We start from the raw sequence: 22,098 nt of genomic DNA on the forward strand, positions 1-22,098 counted from the left end.
AATCTGGCATGGATCAGTTTTTTGGCGTTTTTTTATTTTAACTCCTGGATTGCCTACTTGGACAAGTGGACGTGATCTACGCATAGGAGAGGTGAGTATGGATTTTGTTTTTCAGGTACACCCCTATGGATTACTTCGGATACTAGGTGAGTATGTGTGAGTGTGCATGTATGTTTTAATAAAATTTTACATTCACGGTGTATGTTTGTTTATTTACGTATTTCTTTAGTTGTGGAACTACAAGTGCCAGCGGGCCCGTAATGCCCCGCATGCTGGTATTTGTGGTTCTCCAAATACCAGCATGCAGGGGAGGCTTGCTGGTACTTGTGGTTCTACAACTAAAGACAATATGGAAACTTTATTTTTACACTTTACACTAACACTATCAACCCGGCACCCACCGCCCTAGGGTGCCGGGGATAGCCCCGGGCTATCAGTCTAGGCCTGGGGTGCCCTGGAGAGGGGTACCCCTTTATTGGGGGGGTACCCAACTCCCCAGGGATCCCCGGCCTGGATTGACTAGCTGTCAGGGATAATGCTTTGGCCAGGGAAACCGGTGAAAGGTTTTCCCTGGCAGTGGCATTATCCCCCCACTAGAAAGAGTTCGATGCTGGTTCTGGAATTTTCAGGGGACCCCTACTCGTTTTGTCCCCTGATTTTCCAGAATCAGGACCAGCTCAACAAAGCCCTGTGCTTGTTCTTAGTATACAGGGGCCCCCTACGTATTTTGGCCCCTGTATTTTTAGAACCAGAACAGGCTTTATAAAGCCTGGGGCTGGTTATGCTTTTGGGGAGGGGGTGCACGTTTTTTTTTTTTTTTTTAAAACACACACAGAAACCATCACGGATCTCACTGATCTGTGATGGCTTCTCTAAAACTCGCACCTTTTAATGCTACTCACATTAAAAGGTGTAAGTTTACATAGTCCTAAACTCGCCTAAACTCGCAAATGCAGTAGCTTCGAGCTGAAAAGTTCGCAGGCTATTGAATTTGCGAGTTTCAGTACAAACTCGCACTTTTTAAAAGTGCGAGAAAGTGCGAGTTTGTACTGTTACTAAAACTGACACCCTATTACATTTTGGCCCTATATCTGCAAAAGGTGGTTACTTTCAAAAGTCAAATTTTTAGATCAAATATGGTTAAACAAATTGATTTTTTTATCTCTCCTATCCATAATTTTCAGAACACATTAACCTGCATAAATTTCAATAAAAACTGGAAAAACAGTGGTGTTATAGAACTTTTGACTTAACAGTTGTCAGTTAGGTTACTAGGGTCAGTGCTGATTGCAATTTTATTGTAGTTAATATAACAGTCAGGTGACCGGTAGCTAGTCAGGCATATTTGTGGGAGGGCACTGTTGTGAGTTTTACAGTTGAGTGACCATGTGTTGGTCTGTCCGGGCATCACTCCTGGCTAGACCAATTCTTTCTCTGGCCAATGCACTTGTGCGAGAGAGATGTCTGTGTGGGAACTCTTCCTTGCTATGAACATCATAGGCCCATTGGCATAGACCACAATAAAAAATGTTAGCCTCCTGGGCAGGATTACCCCAAACACATCTACGAGGGGAGTTTGTTCTGTCTCTCAACCTGCTGTAACGGTTTTCTTTTACAGGTGTGCGTGTGGGCAGCTGTGAGTCAGGGGTGTATCTATAATGGGTGCAGGGTGTGCGGTGCACATGGGTCCCCCGGTTCAGAGGGGCACCACATACCCTGCACCCACATTATCTAAAACTTACGCAGCGCTGACACCCGCGTTGGGTGTCAGCGCTGCACAGATCACCGGTAAATGGCCGGCGCGACCATTTTTCCGGAGTTCTGTGCATGCGCAGTAGACTCTGGGCACACTAGTGCCCAGAGACTACTGACTCTGTGGTGGCCGGCCAGCCGGCTGCCGGGGTGAAAGGAGGGGGCCCGACACGGGGAATGCACACAAGCCCTGTCCTCTCTTAAGACGCCCCTGCTGTGAGTGGACTGTGCTGTGATTGATTTCTATCACAGGTTGGTCATTCAGAACCTATTGTTAGGTTGCACCTACTACAAATCTATCACTCTTTCTGATAAAAAGTTTTCATATATTGGCCTGTATTCAATTAGCCACGATAATTTTGCCGATGACGCCGCAATATAGCTTCCACCTACATCGCGTGGTTTGGACGAAGAAACTTATAGGGCGCGCCCCCGCTATTCGCCTAATTCAATTCCAAAGGACGCAAAAACGGCAAGCCACGATGTCGGAACAGGCGGAAAGTGCGGTCAGAAAATCAGCCTCAACCCCCCAAAAAGGTGCACTAACATTGGGGATCAATATAGATGTCCCTGAATAGGCCTAATAAAGCGGTTTGGGGTTCTTTAATTAGAAGCTATTAAACCAACTTAAGTCTTTGCACAAGTGGTGAAGAATGGAATAAAGCAGTGTTTTTATGAAAATAAGTAGTCCTGTCAAATTTGGGGTAATTCAAAATGGGTGCTAGCATATTTTAAAGTCTCTAAAGTGAAGTTAAAACTATCGTGAAAACCCACCAGTTGCAAACACCTGCAATCAAAATAACACCTCACCCCTACTTGCTGACCCCCCAAAGTCTATTTCCCTACTTTTTAAGTTTGTACCCCAACTTTGTACTTTTTCGCCCTCATTTTCAGTCATTTTTTGGGGTGTTCCACATTTTTTTAAAGGGATTTTTGATGCAGGCTGTCCCAAGGATGCAAAGTGGTTTCCCCACCTTCCCCAAAATGGCCGCTAATTGTATACGGCCCATTATCTTACACCTTCCAATTTTCTTGAAACCTGAATTACACGATTTGATATATTTAAATGCTTCTATCAGACCACCTCTATCTGTTCTCTCCTTTAAACTGAATTTATAGTCTATCCACTACACGATTCGCTTCATGAGCGATATTGAGTAGTTTGTCCCCAGCAGTGGTGTGCTCAATGTCATTAACGACATTACGCACTCACACTGAATGATATATCGTTCAGAACCTGACAATATCGTCAGGTTGCCCTGCAAGTACGGGCGATGAGGGACGTCGTCAACGACCAGCGAGAGAGCGCATCGCTGGTAATTGACGGCATATCCACTGGCCGATATAATGAATGATTAAGATATTGTTCATTTTATCGGCTAGTGGATACGCGGCTTATCTACAAAAAGAGCAACTATGGTCATTCCATTCTGCTATGTCACACACGCACGCAGGGGGGGTTTCCGAGTACCTAGAAACCCCCCCCATGCCACCGATTTTTTTCAGCTGATCAGAGGTTAAAGAGGCCTGAACGCGGCGGTACTGTGTTCCGCCACCTCCGGCCTACCCTACCTGGCCACAGCAGTCAGAGACTGCTGCAGCTAATGTGACAATTAGTGCGGCGGCCGTTCCGCCTGCCCAGCCAGGACGGAGAGGAAGTCTAGCAGCAGCTCCTGCCCCTCCCGACCTTTGCCTCCCATGCGCGACGTAGCGTGATGACGTTACGCTGCGCGCACTCCACGCTCACCCGCATGGTTGATGTGAGTCTTTCCTGCATGTATCAGAAGAGCTGGCCAAAGCTGGAGGAGCAGTCAGCGCCAGAGCAGGAGGATGCTGAAAGGGTAATGTCTAAACCCTGACTGACGTCAAGGTAGAGGAGCAGGTAGGCTGCTTAAAAATAGGCTAGAATGGATACAGGTGGCAGAAGGGCACAGGAGGCTGCAAGGGACACCAGAGGCAGGGGGGGACACAAGAGGCAGGGGGGACACAGGAGGTAGGGGGGACACAAGAGGCTGCAAGGGACACAGGAGGCAGGGGGGGACACGAGGCTGCAAGGGACACAGAAGGCAGGGGGGACACAGGAGGCATGGGGACACAAGAGGCTGCAAGGGACACAGGAGGCAGGGGGGGGACACAAGAGGCTGCAAGGGACACAGGAGGCTGCAAGGAATACAGGAGGCTGGTAGGGACGGGGCTGGGACACGGGGAGGTGGGGCAGGAGAGACAAGTGACACAGGTAGCAAGAGTTTGGAGTGACACGTAGCAGTGGAGAAACATGCGGCACAATGCTGGAAAGATAGGTGGCAGGAGGCTGGAAGTGACACGGGGCAGATGATGGTGGTAGTTAATGGCCTCCATAACTGTAGAATGGAACTATGACAAACTGACATTTAATGTACCGTTAAATTACTTTACATTTAGTTCAAATGTTAAAATTGCACTGGTAGTATAAATTTTGTCCGTACATACTAGTAGACATTGTGCATAAGCAAGATTTATGCCCAGATGCCTTGCTTTATTAATATTATTTATTGTTATTTATATTAAAACACTTCAAGTACACAATAAAGTATATGTTGCAGGCTTATTCTGGTTACACTTTTTTTGTCATTGGTTCTGTAACAAATTATTTGGAAACCCCCCTTTCAAAATCCTGCGTTTGCCACTGTATGACTGAACACAAAACACGAACTGTGGCTGGGGAAGGACTCAGCGCCTGATTCACAGTGGATCGCTATTGCAATAGCAAATGCAGACAGCTGATTGCCACGTACTGCATATGCGTGAGTTAGCATTGCACTTGCTCAGAGTTCACCTACGCAAATACAAAGCCATCGCAAAGTGAGTGACGTTAGGTCAGCATTTGGGTGTGGTTGACAGGGGCGTGGTCGGAGAAATGCAGGCGTGCATGTTCGTTTGAACACCCTTACATGGGTGTGCATAAATTAGCCACTGCGACGGCATACACAGCTTGAGTGCTCACTGCGTGCGGCGAGGTTAGCAATTTCTGAATAAGGTTAAACCTGTTGTAATTGTGCGTGAAGGGCCGATGTTACTCGATGTTCCTGATGTATACGCAGGATTGCAAGGTATTACGGATGTGCGAAAGCAGTAGTGGCGGTCTCTATGCTGGCTTTGGGCGTCTCTATAATAGCTTTCCGATTGCAGTCATTAGCAGACCTGCGTGCGTAATTGCAGCTGCGTTCGCAATAGCGATCCATAATGAATCAGGCCCCGAGAACACAAGGCCAAATGACACCAGCAAAACATGCAAGATCTTATAAAAAAAAATACAGCAAAACAATTATTTCGCTAGCAGTTTTAAAAATGGTACCCATATATCTATTTAACCTCTCCCCCTCTCTCCTCACTCTTATTTCCAACTGTCTTTCTGCTATATCTCTCTATGGGGTCTATTTACTAAGCAGTGTTAGGAGACAGAGTGAAAAGTGATAAGGTGCCAGCCAATCAGCTCCCAACTGTCATCTCACAGGCTGTCTCCGAACTATGCTTAGTAAATAAACCCCCAAATGTCCCAGCGCTTTCTTAAACTTAACATGACTAAGACTGAGCTGATTATCTTACCACCCTCCCGCATAACCTCACTTCTCACAATTTCAACATCAATTGATGGCACAACTATCTTCTCTAGCTCCAAAGTGCACTGTCTTGCAGGGGTATTCAATATGGGAGCGAAAACATTGTTTTTGCGTTAATATCGGAGGTATAACGTCATTATCGCAGGTTTTACTTTTACACCGTATTCAATTTCAAAGACTTATCACAGTTTTGAAAAGTCTTTGATAAAAAACGGGGATAACTTTTCACCATTGAATATGTGTCGAAAAAAAGTGCAGAATTGGGGTTTAGGGGTGCAGGCTTAAAAAAAAATAGCCTGCACCCCTGGGAATGACATTTTAAAAAGAACTGTGTCAAAAAAAAAGTTTTAAAAAAAAATAGGGACACCCCAAAAAATTAATTTAAAAATTGGGGTAAAAAAAAAAAAAGGGAAAAAATTGCCTAACAATAGGGAAATAGGTTCAGGGCTATTCTGCAAGTGTGCGGCAGGTGTTTTGAAGAATAGAATTATAGCGGCAGGTGCACAAATGCAGAATTTTTAAAAACTTACTTTAGGGACTTAAAAATATGCTAGTACCCATTTTCATGTACCCCAAATTTGATGGGACCACTTAAAAAAACGAAAAAAATAACCTAAGTGCTCTTCTGCAACACTTCTTCAATGTCGGGAAAAAAACACCTGCTGCGGCTATTTAAATCCCCGACTTTCATTTAAAGGCTAAAACGGGGGTACCCATAGTGATCCCCCATGTTTTTACAACTTTAGGGGGGGGTCTTACAATTATTTTAAGGAAAAATTCATAACTTTACGCAAATCCAACTTCGGAGGTTCCCGTTTTCGTTAATTTTATATTGAATACGGGGATAAGCGGGAGCGCGCCCGATACTTTAACGCAGGTAAAAACTCCGATATGAAACGTTAATTTCGACAGTGAAGTTAACGTTTCATATTGAATACCCCTCTTGGAGTTAACCTGGACTCCTCCCTCTCCTTCAAATCACACATTTAGCACCTCTTGCAGTCCTGCCCTTTCCATCTCAAAAATATTGGATAAAACCCTTTCTCACCCAGGATGCTACTAAAACCCTCATCTACTCACTGTAACCCCCTCCTATCTGGCCTCTCAGACTCCCCCCTCTCTCCACTCCACTGTCCACCAAGCTCTCCGGACAGCATGATACAGAACAAACGGCGAATCAGTCTTACGGAAAAACGATGTCCAAGCCACATAGAGTCGGAGTGCTCTAACAGCATCCAGGGTCTAGGATACTCCGGAGTTCTCAACCAAGGAAGGCACCAAAATAGGCCGATTTATGTGGAAAGCCGACACAACCTTAGGAAGGAAAGCGGCTTGCGTCCTGAGCTCCGCCCTATCATCATGAATGACAAGGTATGGGGGTTTAAAAAAGACAGGGCCCCCAACTCCAAAAACCCGACAGGCCGAAGCCAATGCCAGGAAAAGAACCATATTCCAAGACAATGACTTGATATCTACCTCAACAAGCGGCTCAAACATTGAAGACTGAAGAAACTTAAGTACCAATTCAGGTCCCATGGAGCTGTAGGTGGAACAAAAGGTGGCTGCACTCGCAACACTCCCTGAAGAAAAAAGTCTGCACCTCAGGTATGAGGGCTAATTTGCGTTGAAAATTGCGTTTCAACGCAAATTAGCCCTCATACATGAGGTGCAGACTTTTCTTCAGGCAGAAATCTGCACTTTGAAGATGGTTGAACAGACCCAAATTAGGAAGCTCGGTACACCTGGCTGCACAGCACTCCTCTTTCTACTTCAGTCACAAGTCTCTCTCTCTCTGTGTGACAAGCATGGAAACCCCGTTTGAAGAAAAAGCAATAGCCTAGAGAAACAAAAAATCCTGGGTGGAAAGTCCCGACTGTCACACCATGCTGCATAAGACAAGACCGCCACATGTGGTGGTAATGAGCAGCCGTAACTGGTTTTCTGGCGCAAAGCATAGTGGGAATAACAGATTCTGGGATGCCCTTGTGTCTCAAGATAGCGGCCTCAATAGCCACCCTGTTAAATGCAGCCGTGCTAGGTTGGGGTGTACGAAAAAAAAAAAAAAAAAGGACCCTGTTGCAGAAGGTCCGGACGAAGTGGCAGGGGCCACAGGTTGTCTGCTAAGTGAGTCCGAAGGTCCGAGAACCAACTCCTCTGAGGCCAGTCCAGTGCCACAAGTATGACAGAAGCTGACTCGTGTTCTATCCGCTTTAGAAGATGAGGAAGTAGTGGAATTGGAGGAAATGGGTCGTAGGTCCATGGAACTGTGAGTGCGTAGGTCCATGGAACTGTGGGTGCGTCCACTGCCTCTGCAGCTGGATCCAGAGTTCTTGACACGTATCTTGGTAGCTGATGGATTAATTGAGATGCCATGAGGTCCACCAGAGGCTGACCCCAACAACGGACCAAGGCTTGGAATACGTCTGGGTGAAGCATCCATTACCCGGGGTGAAGATCCTGGCAACTGAGATAATGTGCTTCCCAGTTGTCCACTCCCGGGATGAACACCACCAACAGGATCATCAACCAACTCTCGGCCCACCAGAGAATCCCAGTAACTTCTCGCATTGTCATGCGTCGAGTTCTGCCCCGGTGATTGAAATAAGTGATGGCCGTCGCGTTGCGTACCCTCACCGGTTGAGACCTTAGTAAGTGTGCGGCTTCGAGCAGAGCGTTGTAAATTGCTCTGAGTTCCATCACATTTATGGGCCACAGTCTTTCCTGTGGTCACCAACAGCCCTGAAACTGACAGTTTAGGACTACCACGCTTCCCATTCTCGGAGACTGGCGTCTGTCGTCACAGTTATCCAATCCCTCACTCCGAATCTTCGACCAGCCAAGAGGTTGTTGGGTTTCATCCTCCAGAGGAGAGACACCCTGGTTGTCGGGGCCCACCGGATCATCCAATGTAGGAGTAGGTGAGACCCTGACCCCTATGTTAGGAGGTTCAGCTGGAACACATGGGAGTGAAATCTGAATTGTAGTGCCTCAAAAAGCAGCTACCATCTTTCCGAAGAGTCAAAGACAAATAAGTAAAGACACCTTCTTTGGTCTGAGAACAAACTGAACTAGAAGCCGAATGTCCTGGACTTTGCACCTGATTCAGACCCGCTCGCTAAGGCACGATTGCTCGCTCTGAGTGATTTTCTCCCATCTGCGCATGCATATAATTCGCAGTGCGCGTGCGCAAACCATTCGTTGCGATCTGATTTTGGTAGCTCGTAAGCCACTATCAGGTCGCTACTTTGAGTGACAGATAGTGCCGTTTGTGGGTGGTAACAGGGGAAGGTGCTTGTAAACGGGGGAGTGGATGTGCGAACGAAGGCGTCTGGCCGCCAAAACGGCATTTAAAGGGTGTGCATAATTAGCAAAATAGCATCATTGTACAAGTCAGCTGCATGTATTTCAGCCAGCGCTGATCGCTTTGCTTGCGGCAGGCTAAGGCAACCCCAAGGGCTACGAGCAGCTCCGATTGCTGACAATGGTCTCGATTAATCCTTAATTTCCTGGAGATGACGTGTGTTGCCAGTGGCAAGGGGGCGTCTTCACACATTTGCGAGCGCACTTTGCCGTAGCTCACTAAAACATAGTGGGCGTCCTTACGCGACGCAGTGCGAGCGCTTCATTTAAATACCCGGCCCCTTTTTGCCAGCAAGCGATCGCATCTTGCGAGCGGCTCTGAATGAGGGCCTTAGTCTTCCGGTAGAAACACCCGCTGTAACCTCGCATCCAGGATCATCCCCAGAAACTGGAGACTTTGATACGGAATTAGGTTGGATTTTTTCTAAATAGATCAGTCAGCCGTGATACGTCAGAGTCTTGTATGTGAGCAAGGCGTGGTCCCAGAGAAGAGATTCCGATGGGGCCTTGATCAACAGGTCGTCTATGTAAGGAATTATTGTCACACCTGATGTCCATGTACAAACATGACGGACTTGACCTTGGTGAAGACACGGGGTGCCGAGGATAAACTGAATGGCAACGCCCGAAACAGATTTATCACAAAACGCAGGAAAACGTTTCCCAAAATGGGACATGTAGATACACATTTCCAGTGAAATTAGAAACTCGACCAGCTCCAAGCTCGCAATGACTGAGTGAATCAACTCCATCTTGAAACGATGAACCATCAAATACTGGTTTCAAAACTTGAAGTTTAAGACAAGCCTGACAGGCCCGTCCGGGCTGGTTACCACAAAAAGTTCGAGTAGAACCCTGGACCCGATGATGTATGGGAACCGGAACCAGCACTGCCAATTTTAGGAGAGACAGAATTGTCTCTTGCAGAACCTTGGTCTTTCTCTGCTGACACTAGCAGACCGTTAGTGAAGAAACGATCTGAAGGTTTAACTTCGAAATCTATCCTGTACCCAACCGAGAGTAATCTGCGAATCCACAGATCCGAAGAGGTCTGGCTCTTTTTTCAAGCCTGTTGAAAAGTCTGTAAGTGAGCTCCTGCCATAGGAGATCTGAAGTGGGATGGGAGACCGTCACGCCACCTGTTTTTTTTTTAACTGAATGTAGTTCCTGTCGATGTGCTATTGTCTGTAGGTGACCTCTACTTCTACCACCCCTAGTGTGCCTGGAAGCACCCCTGGCTCCACCACAAAAGGGTTGCGGGGCATGAAAGGAAAGAAACTTGGGACCATTGTAAGTCCTTCTGAGTGGCGGGCAGTTGAAGAGAGGAAAGTAGACTTACTCCCTGTGGCTTGGGATATCCATTAGTGCAGTTATGTAAAAAAAAAAAAAGCATATCACAGAACAAAAAGCATATCACCCGTGAACTGCAGACCTTCAACCGTCCCCTTTTAGATTCTGAGTCCACTTACCAAGAGCGCAGCCAGATAGCTCTGCGGGCTGCAATAGCGGAAGCGGATATATATGTGCACTGATCTGGCTGATATCTGTGGAAGCCTCTCCCAGGTACACCGCCGATTCACTGATGTGTTCTGCTAGGAATCGTAGCTCTGCTCTGAAAGTACTGGAGTCCAGACCCATTATGAACTGCTCCGCTCAACAGGCTACAGCCTTGTTAACCCAAGTGCTAACAATTGTTTGTCTGAATTGTGCTCCTGCACAAGTGTACACAGATCGGAGCGTTGTTTCTAGCTTACAATTTTAAGGGTCCATAATTGACGTTGCACCTTGGACCGGAAGCGTTCTTTGATAGCAGAGAACCGGATGCATCCACTGGTAGAAGGGTTTCCAGCTGTTTTTTAATCAGAGATGAAGGAAATGGATGGCTTGAGTTAAAATGTCTCGGAATCTGGAAATGTTTATCTGGTTGCTTCCAAGCCAATGAAAACTGGACCTGAAGTTACCGTGAAAAGGGAAAAACAACAGACTTCTTTTGCTTCAACAAAAAAATTAGATAGTGTCACTGGTGCAGTCTGTATGAAGAGGTCTATAGGCTATCCACCTTCCCCTTGCAGTGTACCTTCACCACTGCTTCATTCCAAAATCTGAAGACCTATAATGGATAGAACTCACTGCAGGCACTCAAATACCATTCACTGAAAGGTTTCTTTAACACCTCCTTTTCTTTATACAAGTCACACTCCTTAAGGGTCTATAGACAGACACTCACCATAAGTCCCCCTTGGTTCCAGCATATAAAGGTTTCTTGTTACGACTCTCCTTTTCTATCCAGCTGATATCAAAAAAGGTGGTCGACTTTATTTAGAACAATTATTTATTCCAAATTGGAACCATAAAGGACAAAAACAATCACAACACATAAAAAAAAAAAAAAAAAAGGCACATGAAGCAGTATTGAGACCTAAGGTGGCAATGGGATATTCACAATATGGTTTTAAAAACACATCTCTGACAGCCCGGGAATAGTCAGAAATAGGAATCCAACAAGATGACACTCAGTCCGAAACGCGTAGATGGTGGAGTAAGGAGCAGAAAGTAGACAACAGGCGGTATTAGATCACCTTTTTGGATTTTTTTCCTCCATGTGTCATCTTGTTGGATTCCTATTTCTGACTATTCCCGGGCTCTCAATACTGCTTCATGTGCCTTTTTTTTTTAATTATTTTTTTATGTGATATGATTGTTTTTGTCCTTTATGGTTGCAATTTGGAATAAATAATTGTTCTAAATAAAATCGACCACCTTTTTTGATATCAGCTGGATAGAAAAGGAGAGTCGTAACAAGAAACCTTTATATGCAGGAACCAAGGGGGACTTATGGTGACTGTCTGTCTATAGACCCTTAAGGAGTGTGACTTGTATAAAGAAAAGGAGGTGTTAAAGAAACCTTTCAGTGAATGGTATTTGAGTGCCTGCAGTGAGTTCTATCCATTATAGGTCTTCAGATTTTGGAATGAAGCAGTGGTGAAGGTACACTGCAAGGGGAAGGTGGATAGCCTATAGACCTCTTCATACAGACTGCGCCAGTGACACAATCTAATTTTTTTGTTGAAATTGTGTATTAAGGTTGTTTTGGGTAAACCTGAGATAGGACACAGCAGTGGTCTGTGGTCGCGAGTTATTACTTTCTTTTTTTGGAATACTGTAGACTTCTTTTGCTGTTTACCAAATAGATCAAACTATTCAGGTACTCTGTCTACTTGGAAATTAAGTACCTGCCGACCGCCAAGATTAATGGCTCTACCCCCTAAGTACCAGATATTAATCTTGCGGTACCGTTTTGGTAGGAAGTGGAGGGCATTCTACTAGTGGAACCCATATCCACTGATTTGGCCAGTCCTGCCACCCAGGCGGACTGTAATAACGTTAAATCGTAATGCCCACTAAGGCTGAGTCCCACAGTGTAGGCAAGGAAATCATAGTTACAGGGGTATATACTACTGTACATGCATCACAGATTGTGGTACCAGTAGGCTTTGGCTGTGTAAGTTTTGTTATTGCTTATAGAGCAAACAACCAACTTCTGAGAAGCTTTGGTAGCTATTTTGCCTATCATGGTAGAGACACAGAACCCACTCACACAAAACTGGAAAATATTCAGTCTGAGATCAGAAGGCTAAAGGGAGACAAAGGGGGAGAATCACACCACTTCCTTGTCCAATTAATGGATTCCCTACAAGTACCAGCCAGTCAGTACATCCCAGTGTACTCACAGCCCTTGAAAGGAACCTGGGTAGAACGTATGTCAGAAGGTGCCCAGAGCAATCACTGTAGCTGTGTAGTCTCTGTAATATGACGCCTGTACTCAGCCTGGGAGGAGAGATGCAGGGAGAATATGTGTAATAGCCAGTAAAAGCAGCAGCGCAGTTTGTTACAGCCCGGGTGCAGAGAAAGAGCCCACGCTATGACGCTCCGCCCCAACCCCTCTTCATCCTGGCGCCATGATATAGATAGATATCTATCTATCAATCACATACACACACAAACAAGCTGCCGCTATCAACGGTACTTGCTTGACCTGGCATACAGTCCCACTGCTTCAGTGTCCAAGAAGCAGTGGGGCAACATTAGTGAGAGCCGCAGTAGCGAAGCTCTCGGCCGGCGTAGGGTAGAGGCATGGGACGGGGGAGAGCGCAGCTGCTGTAACATGACGCTTGTACCACTCTCAGCCCTTGTCCATAAGTGGATAGTGAAGCTCTCCGTGTCTCAGGAGAACGGTGCAGGAACACAGACCCAGTCATACTCACTGAGTTCTTGTGGCTGTGGAGGGGAGCTATCAGAGGCTTTTAAGAGAAGCCCTATGCACTCCCGCCTGACGTGAGTCAGGACACCAGGGACCCGGACCCCAACCTTTGGCTAGGTGGCGAAGGGTCCCTCTAGGCAGTCAGCCTATGTAAAAGTTAAAAGAAGATAAAAAATAAAAAAATAATAAATAAAGCAAAATGCTGGAACTCTGTCCAGAGTGAACCAGCTGCTTGGCACATTTTTCTAAACTGAGGGCTGGTGGGGAATAGAGGGGGAGAAGCTTCACACTTCTAAATTATTTAAAGTGCCAGCTCCAACTAACCATGCCTCTATACCCCAGTGTTCTTGTTTCCAGTGTCCCCTAGTGGATGAAAGAGAAATATTTGTAAAGTAGGGATAAATTATTGGGAATGTGAATTTGAAGTGTAATTCGTGTTTTTTTAGTTGAAATTTTATGTGAATGCGTCCAGCATAATTTGTTGCTAGTTAAAATAGTTATTGAAATGTAGTGACTAATCAACACAACTGTAAGGAACAAGCAAAGCTAATATTTATTGGTTTTATCTTCTAGTATACATTGTAAATATTGTTTTAGGCAAATCTAAGTGGAAGGGATTTCAAATTAGGAATTATTGGGGTAGTTGTATTTACATTGTCATTCATTTCAAAGTCCAATTCCTTTATACCACACTTTTTCGATAGAAAAATAGACTAACTAGTGTACTGTTAGGTTATAGTTTTTGGTGAGGGGGTGGGGATAAATTTCATGCCTAGGCTATAGGCCACAGAGGTTTACCCATTGTGATCCTGGTGAGCCCCCGATCCACTGGAAAGGTGGCGGCTTAGATGGAGCGTGTCTCCTCAGCTCAATGGTACACAAGCTGCACGCCAGAGTTCCCTTCAAAATAATTGTATGGGAGCAGCCATGTTGGATACACTCTTTCTCCTCTCAGAGCGCTGCTCCCAGACTGATCGTAGCATTCAATCCCTGTGGATCCACCCCTATAAATTCCATTTCCTGCAACAAAATGCTGAGATACAGACCAGAGTGTGGTAGAAGCACCAGAGTAGAGAGCGACACTCCAGACAGGAAAAAGGAACTGCACGGGTTGTGACAGGCGCAGGTACACTCCTGTCTGGAGTGTCGCTCTCTACTCTGGTGCTTCTAGCACACTCTGGTCTATATCTCAGCAGTTCGTTGCATTACCTGAACTATGCTAGAGGCACCAGAGCAGACAGCGACACCCCAGGCAGGAAATAGGAACTGCACAGGTGCAGGGTGCTAGAATGAGAGAGAGGGGGGGGGGGTGTGGTGTGTGTGTGTCCAGAAAGTATTCACAACGCTTCACTTTTTCCACATTTTGTTATGTTACAGCCTTATTCCAAAATGGAATAAATTCATTTTTGTCCTCAAAATTCTACACACAATACCCCATAAGGACAAAGTGTAAAGTTTTTTTTTTTTTTTAGATCTTTGCTAATTTAATAAATAAAAAAAACTACCAAGAAATCACATGTAAATAAGTATTCACAGACTTTGCCATGAAGCTCAAAATTGAGCTCAGGTGCATCCTGTAACATAAAATGTGGAAAAAGTGAAGCGTGGTTTTGTATGTGTGCGCTGCATACGGGTCCTGATTCAGCAGAGGATGGAGGTGCTATCGCAGCTGCTTACATGGTAGTAGCTGCGATAGCTCTAATATGGTAATGCAGCAAGAGGGGCCTACTGCATGCATTACTTATCAGAGTTGTGTTCTAGAACGCAAAATTGGATCCTCTGCGAGACCATCGGCAGACTAAGTGACCCATGGGGTCACACAAGCTGGCTGCCACAGATGCTAAAAAAAACAAAAAAAAAAAACAAAGGATCATTGCCTGGTCACTGCCCCCACATGGCGGCGACACGCCTCTGTATTGGCAACCTGAGGCGGTCAACGCCCCCTCCCATCCCAAAATAGCAGCAAACTGCCAATCACTGGGTCTGCTGCCGACCTGCGAGCGACACAGCAGACCCGTACTGCACATGTGCAGTACGGGTCTGGCGCATGCGCATATTTCGAAACATCAGGTATCAGTGTCCAAAAATTAAGCGTCCTCTGCTGAATCAGGCCCTTGGTCAGAATATGAACAGGCTGCTTGAAGTTTGTGATGGAAATCCCAGAAATACTGACTAGATGTTGTTAAAGGTGTAATAATTTACTTACCACTCATTTCTTAAAGTTCTATCATGGCAGTGCGTGACATTTGGAAAATACTGTAGTTTTCCTCTTGACTGTACAGCAGGTTCACCTGGAAAAGTATAAAGACAACTCTCAGCAAGCTGCTCAGAGTCCGGTTCCAAGCATGGAACACAAGAAACGTAAAATGACCCAAAACAATTTAAAAGAATGAGGCAACTCCATGCACTGCTGCGATAGGACTTGAAGAAAAGGTAGTTTTGGTACTCCAGTGGAGATCTGCAACTCTGGTGGGAATAGGACAATGGGCTGGTTTTCAGTCATTTAAAAATAAAGTGAGGGCATGTGCGCTGGTCATATAATGAGTTTCACTCACTGTCTCATACTCCTGCGGCATTACCATAATTGCAAGGACAGAATTGCAAAGCTGCTTGCCTGCGGCTTTGCAATTCCGTCCTGTGCTGAATAAGGCCCATACTAAGTTTTTTTTTTTGCAAAGGAATTGGCATGAAGTCGCATGGCTAGAGTCACTTGTATCAGACCTGCCTTATGTACTTTATCCTCAACCTTTCTACTTTTTCCTACTCCTTCTCAATCTTGCTTCTTTGTTTGCAATTAGTTTACTAGATTTCTTGACGCAAAGGAAATGGTATAGAATCACAGATCATAATGATGCATGGCGGGCATTGCTCATATCAGTCCTACCCCGTGTACTGTACATTTTCCTGCAATGTGCTACTTCATTTTGCATCTTCGTTCACATACTGTATATTGTACTAAGGGTCTGACTCATCACGGATTGCAATTACAACAGCGAAAGCAGATCGGACGATCGCAGTGCACGTGTGTGAGTTAGCATTGAGATAGCACTGCGATCACGTATGCAGATACAAAGCCAATGCAGAGTGAGTGACGGGAGATCACCGTTTGGGAGTGAGGACGGGTGAGTGGTAGGAGAAGTGCAGGGGTGCCTGTCCGTTTGAAATCCGTTGCATGGGCGTGCATAAATTAGCCACTGCGACGGCATACGCAGCTTGAGTACTCACTGCGTGCGACAAGGTTAGCAATTTCTGAGGGGCTGATGTTACTCAATGTTCCCGATGTATACGCAGGACTGCAAGGTATTACGGATGTGAGCTAGCAGTAGTGGGCGTCTCTATGCTGGCAGTGCGAAAGCAGTACGATTGCATTCATTAGCAGATTTTCGCAGCAGACTTGTGTGCGTAATCGCAGCTGCGAGCCATAGTGAAAATAGGCACCAGAATAGTAATGCTAAGTAGCAAAGTCTGTGACATGATAAATGGATGTATTTGGCGCAATCTTCGGATAGGTGTATGTGGACACATCTGTATATCACAAATATTTAGTATTACTCAAATATGGGCAACAACTCCACTTCTAAAAAACATGCACTTTAGTAAATATACCCCTAGGTCTCAATCCCCTGGGTACCATTTCAAGTTTGATGTAATTTTCAAAGGATGCATTGTTCCACCAAGTCAGTCTGTTTCAGTAACAGTTTGAGAGAATATAGGTCTACTGACAATCTTTAGAGTTTGGGTCATGTGTATCATCATCATAGTCAATGGAGACTCCAGAGGTGGGGCTGCAGCACAGTCCAAAATTCAAACAATTTTTAAATTTTTCTTAACAATTATCAAGTTCCTGGCATATGGAAAAGATTATTGGGCTATCCAAATAGCCGCAGTTTTCCATAGCAATTATCGCTAATTATTTTTCACCATCTCTGAGTTGGTGAAAAGTTCTGCAAAATCCCAATTTGTGGTCTAAAAAACAAAACAAAAACACGACTAAAAATGACTAAATCAGGCAAAATATTTTTTAATTAGTTTACAACATGTCATTTTTGGGTAAAATGGTGCAGGAAAATGGGTTCAAAATAGTGGCTTAGGAATTTTGGGGGGCTATATGCATGGGGAAAGTGTTTTAAACATTGCATTGCAGCAGGTGTATTTAAAACCTTTGGGCAAAAAATAAATACATTTATTTCTATCTTCTTACTACATATAACAGCCATTTGACACCATTTAAGAACTCTGAAGCCTTTGATTATGGTCAATAAAATACTTAGATACTGTTACCAGTGGCGTAAATAAGGGGAGGGGTCGTGCAGGGCGTGTGCCCTGGGCGCCGTATGACCGGCGGCACAGGGGTGGGTGGGCGGGGCACCGCCGGCCACTGTACCGGCCTGCCCTAGTTAGGCGGTGTAGCGCCGACCGCAGTGTGCGCGGTCAGCACTACACATTTACACAGGACTGGCACTAGGCTTCCCTGTGCCGGTCCTGTGCTGCACAGCCGAGCCCTGGCCCTCCCCCTGAGCGCTTGACCAATAGCGCCAGGTGGAGGGTGGGAGGCAGGCTCAGGCTGTGCAGTTTAACACACACAACGCCGCCAGCGCGGCAGTGATGTGTGTGTTAACCAGCAGCCAATGAGAGTCAGACAGACTCTCATTGGCTGCTGCTGCACACACATCACTATGGCGGCGATGTGTGCGTTAACCAGCAGCCAATGAGAGTCAGACAGACGCTGACTGCTGCAGCGCCCACTGCAAGAGCCAGGCTGGAGCTCACTCATAAGCTCCGCCTTCCGGTGGGTAATGGGAGAGACGTCATGACGTCTCTCCCATAATGCAGAGCGCGCCAGCCCGGGAAGACTGATGTGCGGCGGGAGCAGTGGCCGGAGCGTGGATTAAGGCAAGTGTATTTTTTTTTACCTGGGTGTCTGCACTACGGGGGGAGGCGCCATTACTGGGGTGGGGCACTACAACTGGGGGGGCAACCTCTACTGGGGCCCAAAAGGTTTTCGCCAGAGAAAACGTATCGTTACCGCGGCTATTTGGATACCCCCCTATATATGTTAGGTAGTCTCATAACTCCAAAAATAGTTAATGTACAGTGTCCGCTTTTACACTGGGAAGAAGGAGCTTAATGAAAGGTTTTATACAATTTTGTGTCCAGGTAACATTGGGGATTAACCCTCAATTACTGCGTTTACAAGCACACTTTGTTTATTTTTCAGTCACTCATTAATATAAAACACTATGGATTAAAGGCACACATCCACTTGCAGACATCAAAACGACTGCACGATTATGACATTGCAATCGTGCAGTCGTTTGTCAGTCTGTGCTGTGCCTACACTGAACGTTCAGTCGTTCAGTGTAGGCACATCAATCATCCACTACCATGCTGAACCTGACGTTTTTGTCAGGTTGTACAGCAATTTCGTGCGATGATTGATGTCGGAAACGACCAGCGGGAGCGCACATCGCTGGTCGTTTCCGACATAAAAGTGCACGATCACTAAGCGATTGCACGATTACGATGTCGTAATCGTGCAATCGCTCAGTATTATCGCTAAGTGGATGTGTGCCTTTACTCTCATTTGTCTTGTTCTTCGCTACAGATGAACGGGTTCGGATTTCAGAGATCCGAACCCACCCGAACTTAGGCGATACGAGGCAGATCAGAGTCGGCTCGAGTTTTCCTGCCCGACTCGGATCTCAAAATATCATCATCCCGCTGTCGGATTCTCGCGGGTTTTGGATTATATAAAAGGTCCCGCGATCGCCGCCATTTTTCAGTCTGACTGTGTAGAGTGAAGAGGCTCTGAATGTGATCACTGTGCCGTTGCCGACACTGTGCATAGAGGCTGGCTACTGTTGTCACTCAGGGGCTGGCTGCTTAATGTCCATAGGGGGCGGGGGGGCTGGCTGTTGTCCATATAGGGGCTGGCTGGCCGTTGTCATGTCCACTCCATAGGGGCTGGCTGTTGTCCATAGGGGCTGGCTGGCTGTGCTGCAGTGTTGTCCAGAGGGTGCTGTGCCCATCAGGGGTGCTCTTCCTCCCCTAGTGTGAAAAAAACAATATATTTTTTTTCCCTGTGTGTGTACGCGCGTTAGCCACACTTATCAGCCACGTAGGTGCACAGGGGTGCTGTGCTGCCTGTGTCATTTATCAAGGGGCTGTTCTCCCCCCCCCTCCCCTTTAGTGTGAAAAAAATTATAATTTTTTCTGTGTGTGGTTGTGTGTGTTTGCCGCAACTTGGCTGTGCTATAATTGCTTGGTGACACTGCTGTAAGACCACAGTGAGTATGGAGGACAGTCACATGACAGGAGAGCAGGATCCACATACCAGTCTTGTAGCTGCTGGCAGCAGTCATGATGACGAAGCAAGGCAGTCAACGTCATCCATGAAGGCCGATACCCAAGGGCTTAAGTCAGGCCATTTAAAAAAATAAATAAAAATCAACTTTTACCCTGTTAAAAGAAAAAAAGTCAGCTTTAGAGAAACAAAAAATTGGAAATATGCCATTCACTACACGAAGTGGCAAGGAAAGGATTAGGCCTTGGCCTTTATTTGTGACTGGTGGTTCTAGTTGTGATGATTTAAGCCCTTCTGCTTATAGAAAAAAAAATAAAAAAATATGAAAATGGTCTCCGAAAAGTCATAGATCCCCGAGAAGAGTCCAAGTGTGTCCGCGGTTGCCATGTGTGAGTATGACCTTTTTAATACTGTACTTGAAGAGTACACCACCATTTGTGTGCCCTCTGCAAATGTGGGGATGTTGACGTAGAAATCGAGGATGCTTCGGTGGAATTGCACCAGGAGGATGAGGAGGATATTTACGTAGTTGGCGATAACAATAAGGATGATGAGGATGTTGCTGCGGAGGATGTTAATGTAAAAACTGTAAATCAGGCAACAGTTGTTGCCCATAGAGGGAAAAATCCCATTGTTGCCATGCCTTGGCAAGGACCAAAAAAAATCCACTTCTCATGTGTGGAATCATTTCCACCCAAATCCAGACAACCTTTGCCAAGCCATTTGTAACCGTTGCCATGTAACAGTGAGTAGAGGTAAGGACCTTAACCATCTAGGAACCTCCTCACTGTTATGTCACTTGCAGCGCATTCATCAAATTGGAAATGGTATTTCAAAATTCTGAAGCTTTGGGGACAAAAAAAAACAAACATCAAATCAGTCCAGTGTCACCTAGCTGCTCCCTTCTATCTGGATCCAAGCGCCTGCAATCTCCACCACCAACACCTGCATCATCATCCGTGATCAGAAGTAGTCCTGCATCCAATTTCATAAGCATGACTGAGTCCTCTCCTATCCATGATTCCTCAGAAGGATCCTTGAGCTCCTGTTGCTGCTACTGAGGGTGGTTCTTCATCCCAGAAAGGGACCAAGAAGACTACTACTAGTAGTAATTTAAAGAAAACAATTGACTATTAAAACAGTCCTTTGACAGAGGAAGTATAACAGCTGTCAACCAGTTTCACAGCGGATCACTGATGCCATCATGGCTGTGCTAGTATTAGATGGTGAAATAATAGAAAATGAGGATGATAGTGTGGAGGAAGTGCAAAAGGAGGATGAGGGGGAAATTTGTGTCCTATCTGATGCTAATGAGGATGTTGATGATGAAGATGTTGTTTGCGTAAATCAGTCACCAGTGGCAGCAGTACTTGCTCATGATAAAAAGCGAGAAAAGCCACGTCTTGGGTGTGGAATTATTTTAATCTAAATTCTGACAACAGTTGTGAAGGCATCTGTTCCATTTGTAAAGCCAAAGTTAGAAGAGGAAGGGACGTTAACCATCTAAGCACCTCCTCCTTGTTACGTCATTTGCAGCAAGTTCATGTAATTTCTTTAACAAAATTATAATCATTTGTAAATTAATAACAAGCAGTCCAGTATCAGCTACCAGCAGTTTGGACTAGCACATGCTATCTCCACCACCAACACCCTCATCATCAACCTCCTCCTTAATAATTGAAGGTAGTCCTTCCAAAAAATATTTTGTGGGGGCCCAAACAAACCAAGGAATTCAGCCACGAAAGTGTCAGTCCTAGTGGCTAAAGTGCTTGGTTTGTTAAATTCTGCATGTCCTTTTTAATATTCCACATAAGAGTAGGTGGGAGGGACAAATCCATCTTGCACCTCTTTTCTTTACATTTTGCACAATTTGGGGCATTGCCGACTGACATTATTGTAATTTATTAAACTGCCATCCTGCATGCCACTGCTGTGTGGCAATCTTTCATAGATGTTCTATATTGTTTTTTAAAACTGCCGTGCGTTTGTGCCGCTGCTCTGTTGCTTACTTTAGCCAGCCAGCTCGCTGCAGCCTTTGGCCTATATTGGTGAAAAAGTGAAATCAATATTGTGAGCTGTGAGATGGTTAAAAATGCATGGAAACAAGTCCCTATGATCTCTACCTATTACCATGCTATTGTCTTAAATATAGTTTTGTGTTGGACCCGTGACTCTGGAGGACAGCAATGGGTGGAATTGGAATCAACATCCTCCAACCTTCATCTGGGAATGCTCTCATGGTGCTCTAAAATAGTGCGTTCATCTCACCCAACCATTGGGCCTACTCTGGTGAAATGGAAGAAGTTAAGAGGTAAAACTGATATCTCCCCTATGCGTCCCCTCTTACACCGTTTCGATACAATTCCCAATTTCCTCCTGGTGTTTCGGGAAGGACTATTTCTATGTGGTCGGAGGCTGGGCTTACTCTGATATGCCATGTTCTCTCTGGGGGTCGGTTTCTTTCCTTTCCGGATATCTGTTCTGATACTTCTTTGGCTGATCAATGTTCTTGGTTTTACCTTTAGCTTTGACACTTTATTCTGTCCCTTGGGGGACTCTCGGCTTTAACTAGAGTCCTGACCCCCTTTGAGTCTATGTTCTCCAATCAAACGGCCCCTACGCATACGGACTCTGGAATTTATAAGATTTTATTACATTCTCAGTTCCCTGCAAATCCTAGTTTTGCAGATGCTTGGGATCGAGACCTATCACCAAGAATACAGGTTAGGTTAACTGGGAAAAAGTATTTCAGGTTTCTAGTGTTTGTTCTTCCAGCCTAGAGGTATTGGAGACTCAATGCAAAGTCTTGCATGATGGTATTA

The 22,098-nt window shown here is 45.5% G+C and overlaps 1 protein-coding gene across 4 annotated transcripts in view; it reads right to left on the reverse strand.

Annotated features, from left to right (window-relative positions):
* Window positions 1-22,098, reverse strand: part of IL15RA (interleukin 15 receptor subunit alpha) — an 87,979-nt gene that overhangs the window by 55,579 nt on the left and 10,302 nt on the right. Inside the window, exon 2 of one of the 4 annotated variants that reach the window (XM_088468903.1) lies at window positions 15,179-15,263. The exons of the other annotated variants lie outside the window; for them this stretch is intronic. Within the exon in view, the coding sequence (XP_088325029.1) occupies window positions 15,179-15,185 (7 nt within the window). The 5' untranslated portion in view covers window positions 15,186-15,263. The remainder of the gene's footprint in view (window positions 1-15,178; window positions 15,264-22,098) is intronic. 4 annotated transcript variants of the gene reach the window in all.

Source organism: Taudactylus pleione, unplaced genomic scaffold, assembly GCF_031769625.1.
Source record: "Taudactylus pleione unplaced genomic scaffold, aTauple2 ptg000086l, whole genome shotgun sequence".
NCBI lineage: Eukaryota > Metazoa > Chordata > Amphibia > Anura > Myobatrachidae > Taudactylus > Taudactylus pleione.